This window comes from Eubalaena glacialis, chromosome X, assembly GCF_028564815.1.
Source record: "Eubalaena glacialis isolate mEubGla1 chromosome X, mEubGla1.1.hap2.+ XY, whole genome shotgun sequence".
Classification (NCBI taxonomy): Eukaryota; Metazoa; Chordata; class Mammalia; order Artiodactyla; family Balaenidae; genus Eubalaena; species Eubalaena glacialis.
The window spans coordinates 19,217,188-19,235,032 of NC_083736.1; the positions used below are offsets into that span (position 1 = coordinate 19,217,188).

The 17,845-nt window shown below is 38.5% G+C and overlaps 1 protein-coding gene across 1 annotated transcript; it reads left to right on the forward strand.

Moving 5' to 3' along the window:
• Positions 1–717: 717 nt before the first annotated feature.
• Positions 718–2,160, forward strand: CBLL2 (Cbl proto-oncogene like 2). Its single transcript, XM_061178103.1, is given in 4 exon segments — positions 718–838; positions 841–1,040; positions 1,043–1,496; positions 1,499–2,160. Coding segments are annotated over 4 exon segments (1,437 nt in total).
• The last annotated feature ends 15,685 nt before the right edge of the window (positions 2,161–17,845 follow it).

Sequence of the window (17,845 nt, forward strand, 5' to 3'; positions counted from 1 at the left end):
TACTTGCGGGAAGGTGAGACCTGGGGAAATTTGGCTTAAATACCCATAATCATTCTTTAAGCATGAACAGCAAATGTCTAGCACTGTCAAATTACCATGTTCACTACTTTTTACATGATTTTTCCTTGATAAGATACATACAGTGCTCCCTTCCTCCAAAGGTGATTTTACATTCATTATATCATGACAAAATCTTAGAGGTGTGTGTATGCCTGACTACATACATATATGTACACACACACACACACACACACACACACACACACACCATGAGCAATTTAAGGCAGGTTACAAAAATGCGGTGGGATAAAAATAAAGCTGCCCCAGAAGGCAGCGCTCTAATAAGCTGGGAACGTATTCTTTTGGCTGCTGCTACGCTCCCCTTCCCCATTCCCATCAGTCTCTTTTTCCACAGTTAAAGGCCACTTTCATGGCACATGAAGAGCAGCCTTAGCAACCTCAACAGTGAAGCTCTTTCCCCCTTGTCCAAACTATATCTGACTCCCTCACCCAAGTAGTGAGATCGGGTAGGGAAAAGGAGAAGAAACCCCTCGGAAGTCAAAGCTACAGAGACGGGGTTGGGATCTGATCTGATCTAATCTGATCTAACTCTCGCCTCCTGGGCTCGGGGAAGCTCGGGGAAGCTCGGGGAAGCTCGTGCCGCGCATGCGGACTCTGATTTCCGCGCCAGGTGCCTTCCTAGCCGAATAGCCGAACATGAATCCCGCTGACGCTGACTATGGGCCACCACGCGCTCAGAGTTTTGGATTGTCCGGTGGCCTTGAGGTTCGAAAACGGATTCCTTTAAAGCTCATTTCTAAGCAGGTGAGTAAAAGCAGTCTGTGCCTCATATTCCTAGGACTATGAGTGGGTCGCCTGCTGGTGAGAAAGAATTTGAACGTAATGGAGGAGGGCGGTATGATTGTAAAGGGGGTGAGCTATTGGGAAGAAAGAAAACATTTCCTGAATGCATTTGGGAGGACTTTAAGATAAACATCATAGGTGAAAAGTTTGATTTACCAGTTCATTTCTGTGACAAATGTGTGATTTGCCTATTAAAATCTATGCGCGTATAATTCTGTTCAAGTATGCTTTTTGCTATGACTGTGCTAATTTATATGAAAGAAAAGGAGATAAGATATGACCAGGCTGTAGTATTCCTGTGCTGCGAATTGAGGAGCATACACGAGGTTCTGTCTTCATGTGTAGCGCTGGCCAAGAGTGCAGGAAAACTTATTTGTCTCAAAGAGAGTTAGAAGCTCATATCAGCTACCGCCATAAGAGAGCTAAAAAACTTAAGTGTGCTCCGCTTAAAAAAGTTCACCCTCGTACTGCTTCACCAGCAACTGAAATCCCTGAAATGCTGCTAGACCAGGACCATATGAGCCATATTCCCCCAGAGTTGCCCAGCATCATGTCCCCATCTCCTGTGCAGCGTGTATCACACAAGCGCAGTATCCAGCCACGCGAGGATCTTTATGCTCCTCCAGCAGAATTATTGCCACCCCACCTCCTTTGCTCCATCAGGAAATCGTTAGTATTTCAACAAGAGAATACAGCAATTTAATAATCACCCCTATTCAGGGTGACTCAAATTCTGATGCCAAAGAACTATCACCTCCTGCCTCAGCACCGGCTCACCATCATCCTGAATATCAAAGTCAACCAGTGGTATTGCCCCCTTATATTATGCCTCCAGAGGAACATGCACTACCCCCATCTACTCCACCACCAGTAAGCCATCCAGTGTCATATTCTCTCCCGGATTCAGGTGCTCCTCAGCTGGTTTGTAGTCAAGTGCCACCTCCACCCATGACTTCTGGTCCATCACCAGTAACTTCTTCCCCTGGATGTATTATTGCCCTGGTGCCACCTTATATGAATCCTTCTCCGCCAGGATCTCCTCTATCTCATAATGGTGGTCCACTTGTAAGTGAATTCCCTTCTGACCATCATAATCCTAACTCTTTACCCCAGTTCACTGAAGAACAAGAAACTCTGAGCCCTCCGTTTATACAACGGGATGGAACAAATCCTGGTATGTGACCTCTGTCGAAAGGACTTTCACCTCCTTCACCAGCGCAAGGTCCACCTTCCCCAACCCCACTTTCTGGATCTCATTGCTCAGATCAGACAAGATATAGACCATATTCACATTGACAGTAGTGTTTTGAACTGAAGAGCTGATGAGGAAAAAAACCTTAAATGTAGCCAACTTTTCAATTAAACTGTGTTTTGGGAAGGAAAAGCACCTCTTACAGAGATAGTAAAACACTTAGGATCTTGACTCTTAAAATGATTTTAAACCTTGGCTTTAGGATTTATTTCAAGTTTTATACTACAGAGTGGATAAATGGCTCAGTGGAGCATATCTGTATTTTAACAACTTTGTTCCTTTAGTGTGGTAAATTGACTCAGAGGTGACCTTTTATAATTTGAGTTCCTGAAATAAATTTGCATTGTTCCCCTTGCAAAAGTTCTGTTTTTGTTTAGGTTTTTTCTGTGATATATTTCCTTAACCTGTGTAAAAGGATTAAATTTCAGTATGGTTGTAAAAATGCTATTTTTATTTGAATTTAAGCACAGTCACACAGTTTTTTTCCTTCCAGTTTTATTGAGATATAATTGACATATGGCACTGTACAAATTTAAGGTGTACAGTGTAATGATTTGACATACTGTTTTTTTTTTTAACGTCTTTATTGGAGTATAATTGCTTTACAATGGTGTGTTAGTTTCTGCTTTATAATAAAGTGAATCAGTTATACATATACATATGTTCCCATATCTTTTCCCTCTTGCGTCTCCCTCCCTCCCACCCTCCCTATCCCACCCCTCTAGGTGGTCACAAAGCACCGAGCTGATCTCCCTGTGCTATGTGGCTGCTTCCCACTAGCTATCTATTTTACATTTCGTAGTGTATATGTGTCCATGCCACTCTCTCACCCTGTCACATCTTACCCCTCCCCCTCCCCATATCCTCAAGTCCATTCTCTAGTAGGTCTGTGTCTTTATTCCCGTCTTGCCACTAGGTTCTTCATGACCTTTTTTTTCTTTTTTTCCCTTAGATTCCATATATATGTGTTAGCATAATGTATTTGTTTTTCTCTTTCTGACTTACTTCACTCTGTATGACAGACTCTAACTCCATCCACCTCACTACAAATAACTCCATTTCATTTCTTTTTATGGCTGAGTAATATTCCATTGTATATATGTGCCACATCTTCTTTATCCATTCATCCGATGATGGACACTTAGGTTGCTTCCATGTCCTGGCTATTGTAAATAGAGCTGCAATGAACATTTTGGTACATGACTCTTTCTGAATTATGGTTTTCTCAGGGTATATGCCCAGTAGTGGGATTGCTGGGTCATATGGTAGTTCTATTGTTAGTTTTTTTTTTTTTTGTAATTTATTTATTTATTTATTAATTACTATTTTTTTATCAGTCATCAATTTTATACACATCACTTTATACATGTCAATACCAGTCGCCCAATTCAGCACACCACCATCCCCACCCTACCGCAGTTTTCCCCCCTTGGTGTCCATACGTTTGTTCTCTACATCTGTGTCTCAAATTCTGCCCTGCAACCCGGTTCATCTGTACCATTTTTCTAGGTTCCACATACATGCGTTAATATACGATATTTGTTTTTCTCTTTCTGACTTACTTCACTCTGTATGACAGTCTCTAGATCCATCCACGTCTCAACAAATGACTCAATTTCGTTCCTTTTTATGGCTGAGTAATATTCCATTGTATATATGTACCACAACTTCTTTATCCATTCGTCTGTCGATGGGCATTTAGGTTGCTTCCATGACCTGGCTATTGTAAATAGTGCTGCAATGAATATTCGGGTGCATGTGTCTTTTTGAATTACGGTTTTCTCTGGGTATATGCCCAGTAGTGGGATTGCTGGGTCATATGGTAATTCTATTTTTAGTTTTTTAAGGAACCTCCATATTGTTCTCCATAGTGGCTGTATCAATTTACATTCCCACCAACAGTGCACGAGGGTTCCCTTTTCTCCACACTCTCTCCAGCATTTATTGTTTCTAGATTTTTTGATGATGGCCATTCTGACCGGTGTGAGATGATATCTCATTGTAGTTTTGATTTGCATTTCTCTAATGATTAATGATGTTGAGCATTCTTTCATGTGTGTGTTGGCAATCTGTATATCTTCTTTGGAGAAATGTCTATTTAGGTCTTCTGCCCATTTTTGGATTGGGTTGTTTGTTTTTTTGTTATTGAGCTGCATGCGCTGCTTGTAAATCTTGGAGATTAATCCTTTGTCAGTTGCTTCATTTGCAAATATTTTCTCCCATTCTGAGGGTTGTCTTTTGGTCTTGTTTATGGTTTCCTTTGCTGTGCAAAAGCTTTGAAGTTTCATTAGGTCCCATTTGTTTATTTGTGTTTTTATTTCCATTTCTCTAGGAGTTGGGTCAAAAAGGATCTTGCTGTGATTTATGTCATAGAGTGTTCTGCCTCTGTTTTCCTCTGAGAGTTTGATAGTGTCTGGCCTTACATTTAGGTCTTTAATCCATTTTGAGTTTATTTTTGTGTATGGTGTTAGGGAGTGTTCTAATTTCATACTTTTACATGTACCTGTCCAGTTTTCCCAGCACCACTTATTGAAGAGGCTGTCTTTTCTCCACTGTATATGCTTGCCTCCTTTATCAAAGATAAGGTGACCATATGTGCGTGGGTTTATCTCTGGGCTTTCTATCCTGTTCCATTGATCTATGTTTCTGTTTTTGTGCCAGTACCATACTGTCTTGATTACTGTAGCTTTGTAATATAGTCTGAAGTCAGGGAGCCTGATTCCTCCAGCTCCATTTTTCGTTCTCAAGATTGCTTTGGCTATTCGGGGTCTTTTGTGTTTCCATACAAATTGTGAAATTTTTTGTTCTAGTTCTGTGAAAAATGCCAGTGGTAGTTTGATAGGGATTGCTTTGAATCTGTAGATTGCTTTGGGTAGTAGAGTCATTTTCACAATGTTGATCCTTCCAATCCAAGAACATGGTATATCTTGCCATCTATTTGTATCATCTTTAATTTCTTTCATCAGTGTCTTATAATTTTCTGCATACAGGTCTTTTGTCTCCTTAGGTAGGTTTATTCCTAGATATTTTATTCTTTTTGTTGCAATGGTAAACGGGAGTGTTTTCTTAATTTCACTTTCAGATTTTTCATCATTAGTGTATAGGAATGCAAGAGATTTCTGTGCATTAATTTTGTATCCTGTTACTTTACCAAATTCATTGATTAGTTCTAGTAGTTTTCTGGTAGCATCTTTAGGATTCTCTATGTATAGTATCATGTCATCTGCAAACAGTGACAGCTTTACTTCTTCTTTTCCGATTTGGATTCCTTTTATTTCTTTTTCTTCTCTGATTGCTGTGGCTAACACTTCCAAAACTATGTTGAATAATAGTGGTGAGAGTGGGCAACCTTGTCTTGTTCCTGATCTTAGTGGAAATGGTTTCAGTTTTTCACCATTGAGGACGATGTTGGCTGTGGGTTTGTCATATATGACCTTTATTATGTTGAGGAAAGTTCCCTCTATGCCTACTTTCTGCAGGGCTTTTATCATAAATGGGTGTTGAATTTTGTCGAAAGCTTTCTCTGCATCGATTGAGATGATCATATGGTTTTTCTCCTTCAATTTGTTAATATGATGTATCACGTTGATTGATTTGCGTATATTGAAGAATCCTTGCATTCCTGGAATAAACCCCACTTGGTCATGGTGTATGATCCTTTTAATGTGCTGTTGGATTCTGTTTGCTAGTATTTTGTTGAGGATTTTTGCATCTATGTTCATCAGTGATATTGGCCTGTAGTTTTCTTTCTTTGTGACGTCTTTGTCTGGTTTTGGTATCAGGGTGATGGTGGCCTCGTAAAATGAGTTTGGGAGTGTTACTCCCTCTGCAATATTTTGGACGAGTTTGAGAAGGATAGGTGTTAGCTCTTCTCTAAATGTTTGATAGAATTCGCCTGTGAAGCCATCTGGTCCTGGGCTTTTGTTTGTTGGAAGATTTTTAATCACAGTTTCAATTTCAGTGCTTGTGATTGGTCTGTTCATATTTTCTATTTCTTCCTGGTTCAGTCTCGGCAGGTTGTGCATTTCTAAGAATTTGTCCATTTCTTCCAGGTTGTCCATTTTATTGGCATAGAGTTGCTTGTAGTAATCTCTCATGATCCTTTGTATTTCTGCAGTGTCAGTGGTTACTTCTCCTTTTTCATTTCTAATTCTATTGATTTGAGTCTTCTCCCTTTTTCTCTTGATGAGTCTGGCTAATGGTTTATCAATTTTGTTTATCTTCTCGAAGAACCAGCTTTTAGTTTTATTGATCTTTGCTATTGTCTCCTTCATTTCTTTTTCATTTATTTCTGATCTGATCTTTATGATTTCTTTCCTTCTGCTAGCTTTGGGGTTTTTTTGTTCTTCTTTCTCTAATTGCTTTAGGTGCAAGGTTAGGTTGTTTATTCGAGATGTTTCCTGTTTCTTGATGTAGGCTTGTATTGCTATAAACTTCCCTCTTAGAACTGCTTTTGCTGCATCCCATAGGTTTTGGGTCGTCGTGTCTCCATTGTCATTTGTTTCTAGGTATTTTTTGATTTCCCCTTTGATTTCTTCAGTGATCGCTTCGTTATTAAGTAGTGTATTGTGTAACCTCCATGTGTTTGTATTTTTTACAGGTCTTTTCCTGTAATTGATATCTAGTCTCATAGCGTTGTGGTCGGAAAAGATACTTGATACGATTTCAATTTTCTTAAATTTACCGAGGCTTGATTTGTGACCCAAGATATGATCTATCCTGGAGAATGTTCCATGAGCACTTGAGAAAAATGTGTATTCTGTTGTTTTTGGGTGGAATGTCCTATAAATATCAATTAAGTCCATCTTGTTTAATGTATCATTTAAAGTTTGTGTTTCCTTATTTATTTTCATTTTGGATGATCTGTCCATTGGTGAAAGTGGGGTGTTAAAGTCCCCTACTATGATTGTGTTACTGTCGATTTCCCCTTTTATGGCTGTTAGTATTTGCCTTATGTATTGAGGTGCTCCTATGTTGGGTGCATAAATATTTACAATTGTTATACCTTCCTCTTGGATCAGTCCCTTGATCATTATGTAGTGTCCTTCTTTGTCTCTTGTAATAGTCTTTATTTTAAAGTCTATTTTGTCTGATATGAGAATTGCTACTCCAGCTTTCTTTTGATTTCCATTTGCATGGAATATCTTTTTCCATCCCTTCACTTTCAGTCTGTATGTGTCTCTAGGTCTGAAGTGGGTCTCTTGTAGACAGCATATATATGGGTCTTGTTTTTGTATCCATTCAGCCAGTCTGTGTCTTTTGGTGGGAGCATTTAATCCATTTACATTTAAGGTAATTATTGATATGTATGCTCCTATTCCCATTTTCTTAAATGTTTTGGGTTTGTTATTGTAGGTGTTTTCCTTCTCTTGTGTTTCTTGTCTAGAGAAGTTCCTTTAGCATTTGTTGTAAAGCTGGTTTGGTGGTGCTGAACTCTCTCAGCTTTTGCTTGTCTGTAAAGGTTTTAATTTCTCCATCAAATCTGAATGAGATCCTTGCTGGGTAGAGTAATCTTGGTTGTAGGTTTTTCTCCTTCATCACTTTAAGTATATCCTGCCACTCCCTCCTGGCTTGCAGAGTTTCTGCTGAAAGATCAGCTGTTAACCTTATGGGGATTCCCTTGTGTGTTATTTGTTGTTTTTCCCTTGCTGCTTTTAATATGTTTTCTTTATATTTAATTTTTGATAGTTTGATTAATATGTGTCTTGGCGTGTTTCTCCTTGGATTTATCCTGTATGGGACTCTCTGTGCTTCCAGGACTTGATTAACTATTTCCTTTCCCATATTAGGGAAGTTTTCAACTATAATCTCTTCAAATATTTTCTCAGTCCCTTTCTTTTTCTCTTCTTCTTCTGGGACCCCTATAATTCGAATGTTGGTGCGTTTAATGTTGTCCCAGAGGTCTCTGAGACTGTCCTCGGTTCTTTTCATTCTTTTTTCTTTATTCTGCTCTGCAGTAGTTATTTCCACTATTTTATCTTCCAGGTCACTTACCCGTTCTTCTGCCTCAGTTATTCTGCTATTGATCCCTTGTAGAGTATTTTTAATTTCATTTATTGTGTTTTTCATCGTTGCTTGGTTCCTCTTTAGTTCTTCTACGTCCTTGTTAAATGTTTCTTGCATTTTGTCTATTCTATTTCCAAGATTTTGGATCATCTTTACTATCATTATTCTGAATTCTTTTTCAGGTAGACTGCCTATTTCCTCTTCATTTGTTAGGTCTGGTGTGTTTTAACCCTGCTCCTTCATCTGTGCTGTGTGTTTTTCTGTCTTCTCATTTTGCTTATCTTACTGTGTTTGGGGTCTCCTTTTCACAGGCTGCAGGTTCGTAGTTCCCGTTGTTTTTGGTATCTGTCCCCAGTGGCTAGGGTTGGTTCAGTGGGTTGTGTAGGCTTCCTGGTGGAGGGGACTAGTGCCTGTGTTCTGGTGGATGAGGCTGGATCTTGTCTTTCTGGTGGGCACATCCACGTCTGGTGGTGTGTTTTGGGTTGTCTGTGGCCTTATTATGATTTTAGGCAGCCTCTCTGCTAATGGATGGGTCTGTGTTCCTGTCTTGCTAGTTGTTTGGCATAGGGTGTCCAGCACTGTAGCTTGCTGGTCGTTGAGTGAAGCTGGGTCTTGATGTTGAGATGGAGATCTCTGAGAGATTTTCGCCGTTTGGTATTACGTGGAGCTGGGAGGTCTCTTGTGGACCAGTGTCCTGAAGTTGGCTCTCCCACCTCAGAGGCACAGCCCTGATGCCTGGCTGGAGCACCAAGAGCCTGTCATTCACACAGCTCAGAATAAAAGGGAGAAAAAATAGAAAGAGAGAAAGAAAGAGTATAAAATAAAATAAAATAAAATAAAGCTATTTTAATAAAAAATAAGAAAAAAATTATTAAGGAAAAAATTTATTAAGAAAAAATTTTTTTTAATTTTTTAAAATAAAAATTAAGAAAAAAATTATTAAGAAAAAAAATTTAAAAATTTTTTAAAATAAAAAATAAGGAAAAAATTATTAAGAAAAAATTTATTAAGAAAAAAAATTTTTTTAAGTTAAAAAAACCCAAAAAACAAACAAAAAAAAACGGACGGACCGAACACTAGGACAAATGGTGAAAGCAAAGCTATACAGACAAAATCTCACCCAGAAGCATACTAATATACACTCACAAAAAAAGGAAAAGGGAAAAATTAATATATCCTGCTCCCAAAGTCCACCTCCTGAATTTGGGATGATTCGTTGTCTATTCAGGTATTCAACAGATGCAGGTACATCAAGTTGTTTGTGGAGCTTTAATCCGCTGCTTCTGAGGCTGCTGGGAGAGATTTCCCTTTCTCTTCTTTGTTCGTACAGCTCCCGGGGTTCAGCTTTGGATGTGGCCCCGCCTCTGCGTGTAGGTCGCCTGAGGGCGTCTGTTCTTCACTCAGACAGGACGGGGTTAAAGGAGCAGCTGCTTCGGGGGCTCTGGCTCACTCAGGCCGGGGGGAGGGAGGGGTACGGATGCTGGGCGAGCCTGCGGCGGCAGAGGCCGGTGTGACGTTGCAGCAGCCTGAGGCGCGCCGTTCGTTCTCCTGGGGAAGTTGTCCCTGGTTCACGGGAGCCTGGCAGTGGCGGGCTGCACAGGCTCCCGGGAGGGGCGGTGTGGAGAGTGAGCTGTGCTCACACACAGGCTTCTTGGTGGCGGCAGCAGCAGCCTTAGCGTCTCATGCCCGTCTCTGGGGTCCGTGCTGATAGCAGCGGCTCGCGCCCGTCTCTGGAGCTCATTTAGGCGGCGCTCTTAATCCCCTCTCCTTTTGGGAGGTTGACGTCTTCTGCCAGCGTTCAGTGGGTGTTCTGTAGGAGCAGATCCACATGTAGATGTATTTCTAATGTATCTGTGGGAAGGAAGGTGACCTCCGCGTCTTACTCTTCCGCCATCTTGCCTAGAAAAAACGACATACTGTTTTTTTAAAACCATGTTTTACCTCTGATTTCCCAAAGTGCAATAAAAATCCTGGAAGTAAAAATCTAGAATATAGTGTAAGGCAGACAGCTAAATGGTAGAGAATTATTTCACATTTTTAGGCACTGAGATTTTGTGGTATTGTATAATAACTGTATAGTGAATTTCGCTTGGATACCTTCTCATTTTTAGGCAGCCCTAGAAGCACCAAAATACATCAGAATTCCAGTACTGTGATAGATTTATGTTTGTAATGTTAAAAGGCATTACTAAATCATTTGGAAAGATATGGCCAAAGTAATTGATTCTGTAGGCTCCAAGCTGGTGGGGATGCTGTTACTTGTTACTACTTTTTTTTCAGAATGCTTGGAATCACATAATGCACCACACTGGTTAGTCTTAAGTAACATTATATTATAGCACTGTTTAAATTGTGTCATTTAGATGAAGTGTGTGCTACTCTGTTCATTGTCTTAAAGTCTATTCAGCCCTAAATATTTAGTTTATTATAATTCCTCATTTCATAGTAGAGTTTGGTCCTATTCTTATGGTTTCTTGTTTATTGGGTTTTAAACTACAGTTTAAGTGCCATGGAGGAATTTGAATAATATCTTAATGATAGGCATTCATATAGTCACCAACTCGCCATTTGCTTGGGTTTTATTATTGTGTGATAAGTGTTTTCCCTCTAACCTGAAATTTTAAAAAAACTATTATTTCTTGCTTGTTTATTTTATTGGTAAAGATTCTAAACTTGGAACGTTTTAGCATGAAGTTAAATGAAGACTACCAGATGACTTTGTATTAGAGAAGAGAAAAGTAAATTATATGAATGAATATGACTAAGTTATATGAATTTCATCACTTTATAAAGTGCGTTTAGAATTAATTTTTGCATTATAGGGACTTGTTATGTTTCTGCTATGGTGACCACTTACACTTTATACAGAATTCATACATATAAATTGACATTCTTGGTGTATTATTATATGTCATTTGAATAAACCCTCATGAAGTTTTTCTTCCAGTAAATGGTGCATAATGTAAATATGAAATGTGTATCATGTGGATATGATTTATTATATAGTTTATAATATATAAATTTAGAACATATTTCTTTTTGGTAAAGGACAAACTTATTGCTAATTTATCACTTTATTCTGTTGGATACAAGGAGAACAAATTCTCTTTTTGGCTGATCAGATGCAAACACATCTCTGAGCTTAGAGCTGAAATTAGAAATAATGTAAGAGGCCATTTTAACCTTGACCAGCCTAAAATAATTAGCACTTAAAAAAAAAAAAAAAGTAAGTGATTTTCACACCTGGCAATTTGAGAGACCAGTGCTAATACTTCTAGTGAGAAAGCTTTGCTATTAGAAGTACAGACTGAGGTAGTGTGAGATGGTGGTGGTGAATGCTTCTATCGTATTATTGTAGGTACTTGGACTGGTCCAAACTTGATTCCCTTTTTTGCCCGACTTTAGGAGCTGTTAAAATATTTCTCTTAAGATATAATACCATTCTTTGTTTCCTGTAATAAGAAAATAGTCAAATTCACTAAAGTCTTCTCAACTATCTATGATGAGCTCTCCTGCTTTTATTGAAATTCACTACAGTTGAATGTAGTATGAAACCACTTAAATAATATATTGGACAAAAAAAAAAGTATCATGATAAAATACCCACATGTTAAAAGAGATAGACTTAAAAATGATTTATTTTTAGTTAGGTTGAGGAAATATATGTTATGCAGCAAAGCAGATCAGATGAATGTGTTGTAGTAGACAAAAATTTTAAATGGCATCAGGTGTGAACTCATCCAGTTATTGTTTGAGTGACTGTGGTGGGTAGAAAGATAACAAAATTAATGTTTCTTTCTCTAAGGAAAAAAATGATGTGAATTGCACTTTATGTCAGAGAAGGCTTTGAAGCTGGAATAGGCACAAGTCTAAATTACCTGTATGCACAATTCATTATAGTACTCTGAAGATTGCTGAAATGGCAGTTTAATTCTTAAAAACAATAAAATGGATACATAAATACTAAAAATCAGTATTTATAAAAAATAAAAATAAGTATCAGGGAAAGGGGAAATGAAGGTAGAATAAATAGTAAAATCAAGCCCAAGTTAAAGTTGGAACCAAAAAAAACTGAACTGGAAAATGCTGCACAGTTGTTAATGATGGATGAAATGTGTTTAAAGCAAAGAGGCAAGATCAAAACATGTACATTTCAGAGAGCCTAAGCCAGACACCGAGCAAAAGTTCTTTTGTGGGTTTTCATAAAATGGCCACTGCGTAATGTAGGGTAGTGATTCCTGATTCTGACAGCAGGAGAGAATCTCTTGGAGGATACACTAAAAATAGCAGCCTTTACCTTATTCCCACAAGATTCTGGTTCAGTATGTTCGGGGAATGGATGGGGCTTAGTAATATGTCCTTTCAGTAAATATGCTAGATGATTTGGAAGTTGCTGCGTGACAAATTTAGTCACTGGTCACTAGTCTCCATTCTCTCAACTAGTCTCCATTCTCTCGGCATCCTACCATCCTTTCTGCACACAGCAACAAGGGTAACCATTGGAGGACGGAACTCGGCCCTCAGATGGTTTCGCATTGCACTTCAGGGCCAATTCCTTCTTCATGACAGCATACAATTAGACTGCTGGTGGATTTCCCAAACTCATGACCTACCATTCTTGCCTAATTCCCTCTATTCTAGCCACACAGGCTTTTCTTTGATCCTCAGACCACCAAGCTCATTCCTGCTTCCGCAGTTTGCACTTACTGTTTTTTCTGCCAGGGCCATCTTCCCACAGATCTTCATACGGCTGGCTTTCTCACTCATGTTCTGTTCAGATGCTTTCCTTGCTACTCTGTGGAAAACAGCACCCCGCCTCCCAAATATCTCTCCATATCTCCTCACCCTGCTCTATTTTTCTTCATGGCACTGTTACTAATAATTATGTAACTAACTGCTTTCTTAGTTTTGTTTCCTCCATGAGGATGTCACTTAAGAGAGGTGGCTCTTCAGAAGGGAGTGGCATGATATACTTAAAGTGATGAAAGGGAAGGACCTACAACCAAGATTACTGTACCCTGCAAGGATCTCATTCAGATTCGATGGAGAAATCAAAAGCTTTACAGACAAGCAAAAGCTAAGAGAATTCAGCACCACCAAACCAGCCCTACAACAAATGCTAAAGGAACTTCTCTAAGTGGGAAACACAAGAGAAGAAAAGGACCTACAAAAACAAACCCAAAACAATTAAGAAAATGGTCATAGGAACATACATATCGATAATTACCTTAAACGTGAATGGATTAAATGCTCCAACCAAAAGACAAAGGCTTGCTGAATGGATACAAAAACAAGACTCATATATATGCTGTCTACAAGAGACCCACTTCAGACCTAGGGACACATACAGACTGAAAGTGAGGGGATGGAAAAAGATATTCCATGCAAATGGAAATCAAAAGAAAGCTGGAGTAGCTATACTCATATCAGGTAAAATAGACTTTAAAATAAAGAATGTTACAAGAGACAAGGAAGGACACTACATAATGATCAAGGGATCAATCCAAGAAGAAGATATAACAATTATAAATATATATGCACCCAACATAGGAGCACCTCAGTACATAAGGCAACTGCTAACAGCTATAAAAGAGGAAATCGACAGAAACACAATAATAGTGGGGGACTTTAACACGTCACTTACACCAATGGACAGATCATCCAAAATGAAAATAAATAAGGAAACAGAAGCTTTAAATGACACAATAGACCAGATAGATTTAATTGATATTTATACGACATTCCATCCCAAAACAGCAGATTACACTTTCTTCTCAAGTGCGCACGGAACATTCTCCAGGGTAGATCACATCTTGGGTCACAAATCAAGCCTCAGTAAATTTAAGAAAATTGAAATCATATCAAGCATCTTTTCTGACCACAACGCTATGAGATTAGAAATGGATTACAGGGAAAAAAAACCGTAAAAAACACAAACACATGGAGGCTAAAAATACATTACTAAATAACCAAGAGATCACTGAAGAAATCAAAGAGGAAATCAAAAAATACCTAGAGACAAATGACAATGAAAACACGATGATCCAAAACCTATGGGATGCAGCAAAAGCAGTTCTAAGAGGGAAGTTTATAGCTATACAAGCCTACCTCAAGAAACAAGAAAAATCTCAAGTAAACAATCTAACCTTACGCCTAAAGGAACTAGAGAAAGAAGAACAAACAAAACCCAAAGTTAGCAGAAGGAAAGAAATCATAAAGATCAGAGTGGAAATAAATAAAATAGAAACAAAGAAAACAATAGCAAAGATCAATAAAACTGAAAGCTGGTGCTTTGAGAAGATAAACAAAATTGATAAGCCTTTAGGCAGACTCATCAAGAAAAAGAGGGAGAGGACTCAAATCAATAAAATTAGAAATGAAAAAGGACAAGTTACAGCAGACACCGCAGAAATACAAAGCATCCTAAGAGACTACTACAAGCAACTCTATGCCAATAAAGTGGACAACCTGGAAGAAATGGACAAAGTATTAGAAAGGTATAACCTTCCAAGACTGAACCAGGAAGAAACAGAAAATATGAACAGACAAATCACAAGTAATGAAATTGAAACTGTGATTAAAAATCTTCCAACAAAGAAAAGTCCAGGCCCAGATGGCTTCACAGGTGAATTCTGTCAAACATTTAGAGAAGAGCTAACACCCATCCTTCTCAAACTCTTCCAAAAAATTGCAGAGGAAGGAACACTCCCAAACTCATTCTATGAGGCCACCATCACCCTGATACCAAAACCAGACAAAGATAGTACAAAAAAGGAAAATTACAGACCAATATCACTGATGAATATAGATGCAAAAATCCTCAACAAAATACTAGCAAACAGAATCCAACAACACATTAGAAGGATCATACACCATGATCGAGTGGGATTTATCCCAGGGATGCAAGGATTCTTCAATATACGCAAATCAATCAATGTGATACACCATATTAACAAATTGAAGGAGAAAAACCATATGATCATCTCAATAGATACAGAAAAAGCTTTTGACAAAATTCAACACCCATTTATGATAAAAACTCTCCAGAAAGTGGGCATAGAGGGAACCTACCTCAACATAATAAAGGCCATATACAACAAACCCACAGCAAACATCATTCTCAATGGTGAAAAACTGAAAGCATTTCCTCTAAGATCAGGAACGAGACAAGGATGTCCACTCTCACCACTATTATTCAATATAGTTTTGGAAGTCCTAGCCACGGCAATCAGAGAAGAAAAAGAAATAAAAGGAATACAAATTGGAAAAGAAGAAGTAAAACTGTCACTGTTTGCAGATGACATGATACTATACATAGAGAATCCTAAAGATGCCACCAGAAGACTACTAGAGCTAATCAATGAATTTGGTAAAGTTGCAGGATACAAAATTAATGCACAGAAATCTCTTGCATTCCTATACACTAATGATGAAAAATCTGAAAGAGAATTTAAGGAAACACTCCCATTTACCATTGCAACAAAAAGAATAAAATACCTAGGAATAAACCTACCTAAGGAGACAAAAGACCTGTATGCAGAAAACTATAAGACACTGATGAAAGAAATTAAAGATACCAACAGATGGAGAGATATACCCTGTTCTTGGATTGGAAGAATCAATATTGTGAAAATGACTATACTACCCAAAGCAATCTACAGATTCAATGCAATCCCTGTCAAATTACCAATGGCATTTTTTACGGAACTAGAACAAATCATCTCAAAATTTGTGTGGAGACACAAAAGACCCCGAATAGCCAAAGCAGTCTTGAGGGAAAAAAACGGAGCTGGAGGAATCAGACTCCCTGACTTCAGACTATACTACAAAGCTACAGTAATCAAGACAATATGGTACTGGCACAAAAACAGAAACATAGATCAATGGAACAAGATAGAAAGCCCAGAGATAAACCCACGCACCTATGGTCAACTAATCTATGATAAAGGAGGCAAAGATATACAGTGGAGAAAAGACAGTCTCTTCAATAAGTGGTGATGGGAAAACTGGACAGCTACATGTGAAAGAATGAAATTAGAATACTCCCTAACACCATACACAAAAATAAACTCAAAATGGATTTGAGACCTAAATGTAAGACTGGACACTATAAAACTCTTAGAGGAAAACATAGGAAGAACACTCTTTGACATAAATCACAGCAAGATCTTTTTTGATCCACCTCCTAGAGTAATGGAAATAAAAACAAAAATAAACAAATGGGACCTAATGAAACTTCGAAGCTTTTGCACAGCAAAGGAAACCATAAACAAGACGAAAAGACAACCCTCAGAATGGGAGAAAATATTTGCAAACGAATCAACGGACAAAGGATTAATCTCCAAAATATATAAACAGCTCATTCAGCTCCATATTAAAGAAACAACCCAATCCAAAAATGGGCAGAAGACCTAAATAGAAGTTTCTCCAAAGAAGACATACAGACGGCCAAGAAGCACATGAAAAGATGCTCAACATCAGTAATTATTAGAGAAATGCAAATCAAAACTACAATGAGGGGCTTCCCTGGTGGCGCAGTGGTTAAGAATCTGCCTGCCAATGCAGGGGACACGGGCTCGAGCCCTGGTCTGGGAAGATCCCATATGCCGCAGAGCGGCTAGGCCCGTGAGCCACGACTACTGAGCCTGCGCGTCTGGAGCCCGTGCTCCGCAACAAGAGAGGCCGCGACAGTGATGAGGCCCGCGCACCGCGATGAAGAGTTCCCGCTCGCCGGAACTGGAGAAAGCCCTCGCACAGAAACGAAGACCCAACACACCCAAAAATAAATAAATAAATAAATAAATTTATTTAAAAAAAAAAAAAGATATCCATTAGAATTGTTAAAGTATGAGCCGCCTTTAAAAAAAAAAAAAAAAAAAAAAAAACTACAATGAGATATCATCTCACACCGGTCAGAATGGCCATCATCAAAAAATCTAGAAACAATAAATGCTGGAGAAGATGTGGAGAAAAGGGAACCCTCTTGCACTGTTGGTGGGAATGTAAATTGATACAGCCACTATGGAGAACAATATGGAGGTTCCTTAAAAAACTAAAAATAGAATTACCAGCAATCCCACTACTGGGCATATACCCAGAGAAAACCATAATTCAAAAAGACACATGCACCCGAATGTTCATTGCAGCACTATTTACAATAGCCAGGTCATGGAAGCAACCTAAATGCCCATCGAATGGATAAAGAAGATGTGGTACATATATACAATGGAATATTACTCAGCCATAAAAAGGAACAAAATTGAGTCATTTGTTGAGACGTGGATGGATCTAGAGACTGTCATACAGAGTGAAGTAAGTCAGAAAGAGAAAAACAAATATCGTATATTAACGCATGTATGTGGAACCTAGAAAAATGGTACAGATGAACTGGTTTGCAGGGCAGAAGTTGAGACACAGATGTAGAGAACAAATGTATGGACACCAAGGGGGGAAAACCACAGTGGGGTGGGGATGGTGGTGTGTTGAATTGGGCGATTGGGATTGGCATGTATACACTGATGTGTATAAAATTGATGACTGATAAATAAAAAAAAAAAAAAAGAGGTGGCTCTTTGTACTGGTCCATCAGAGAAAGACAAAGAGTGATGCGTAATTATAAAACAGTTTAATTTTTGTTTCCTGCTTTTTTTTCATTTTAATTTTTTTATTTTTTGGCCGCACAGCACGGCTCATGGGATCTTAGTTCCCCCACTAGGGATCGAA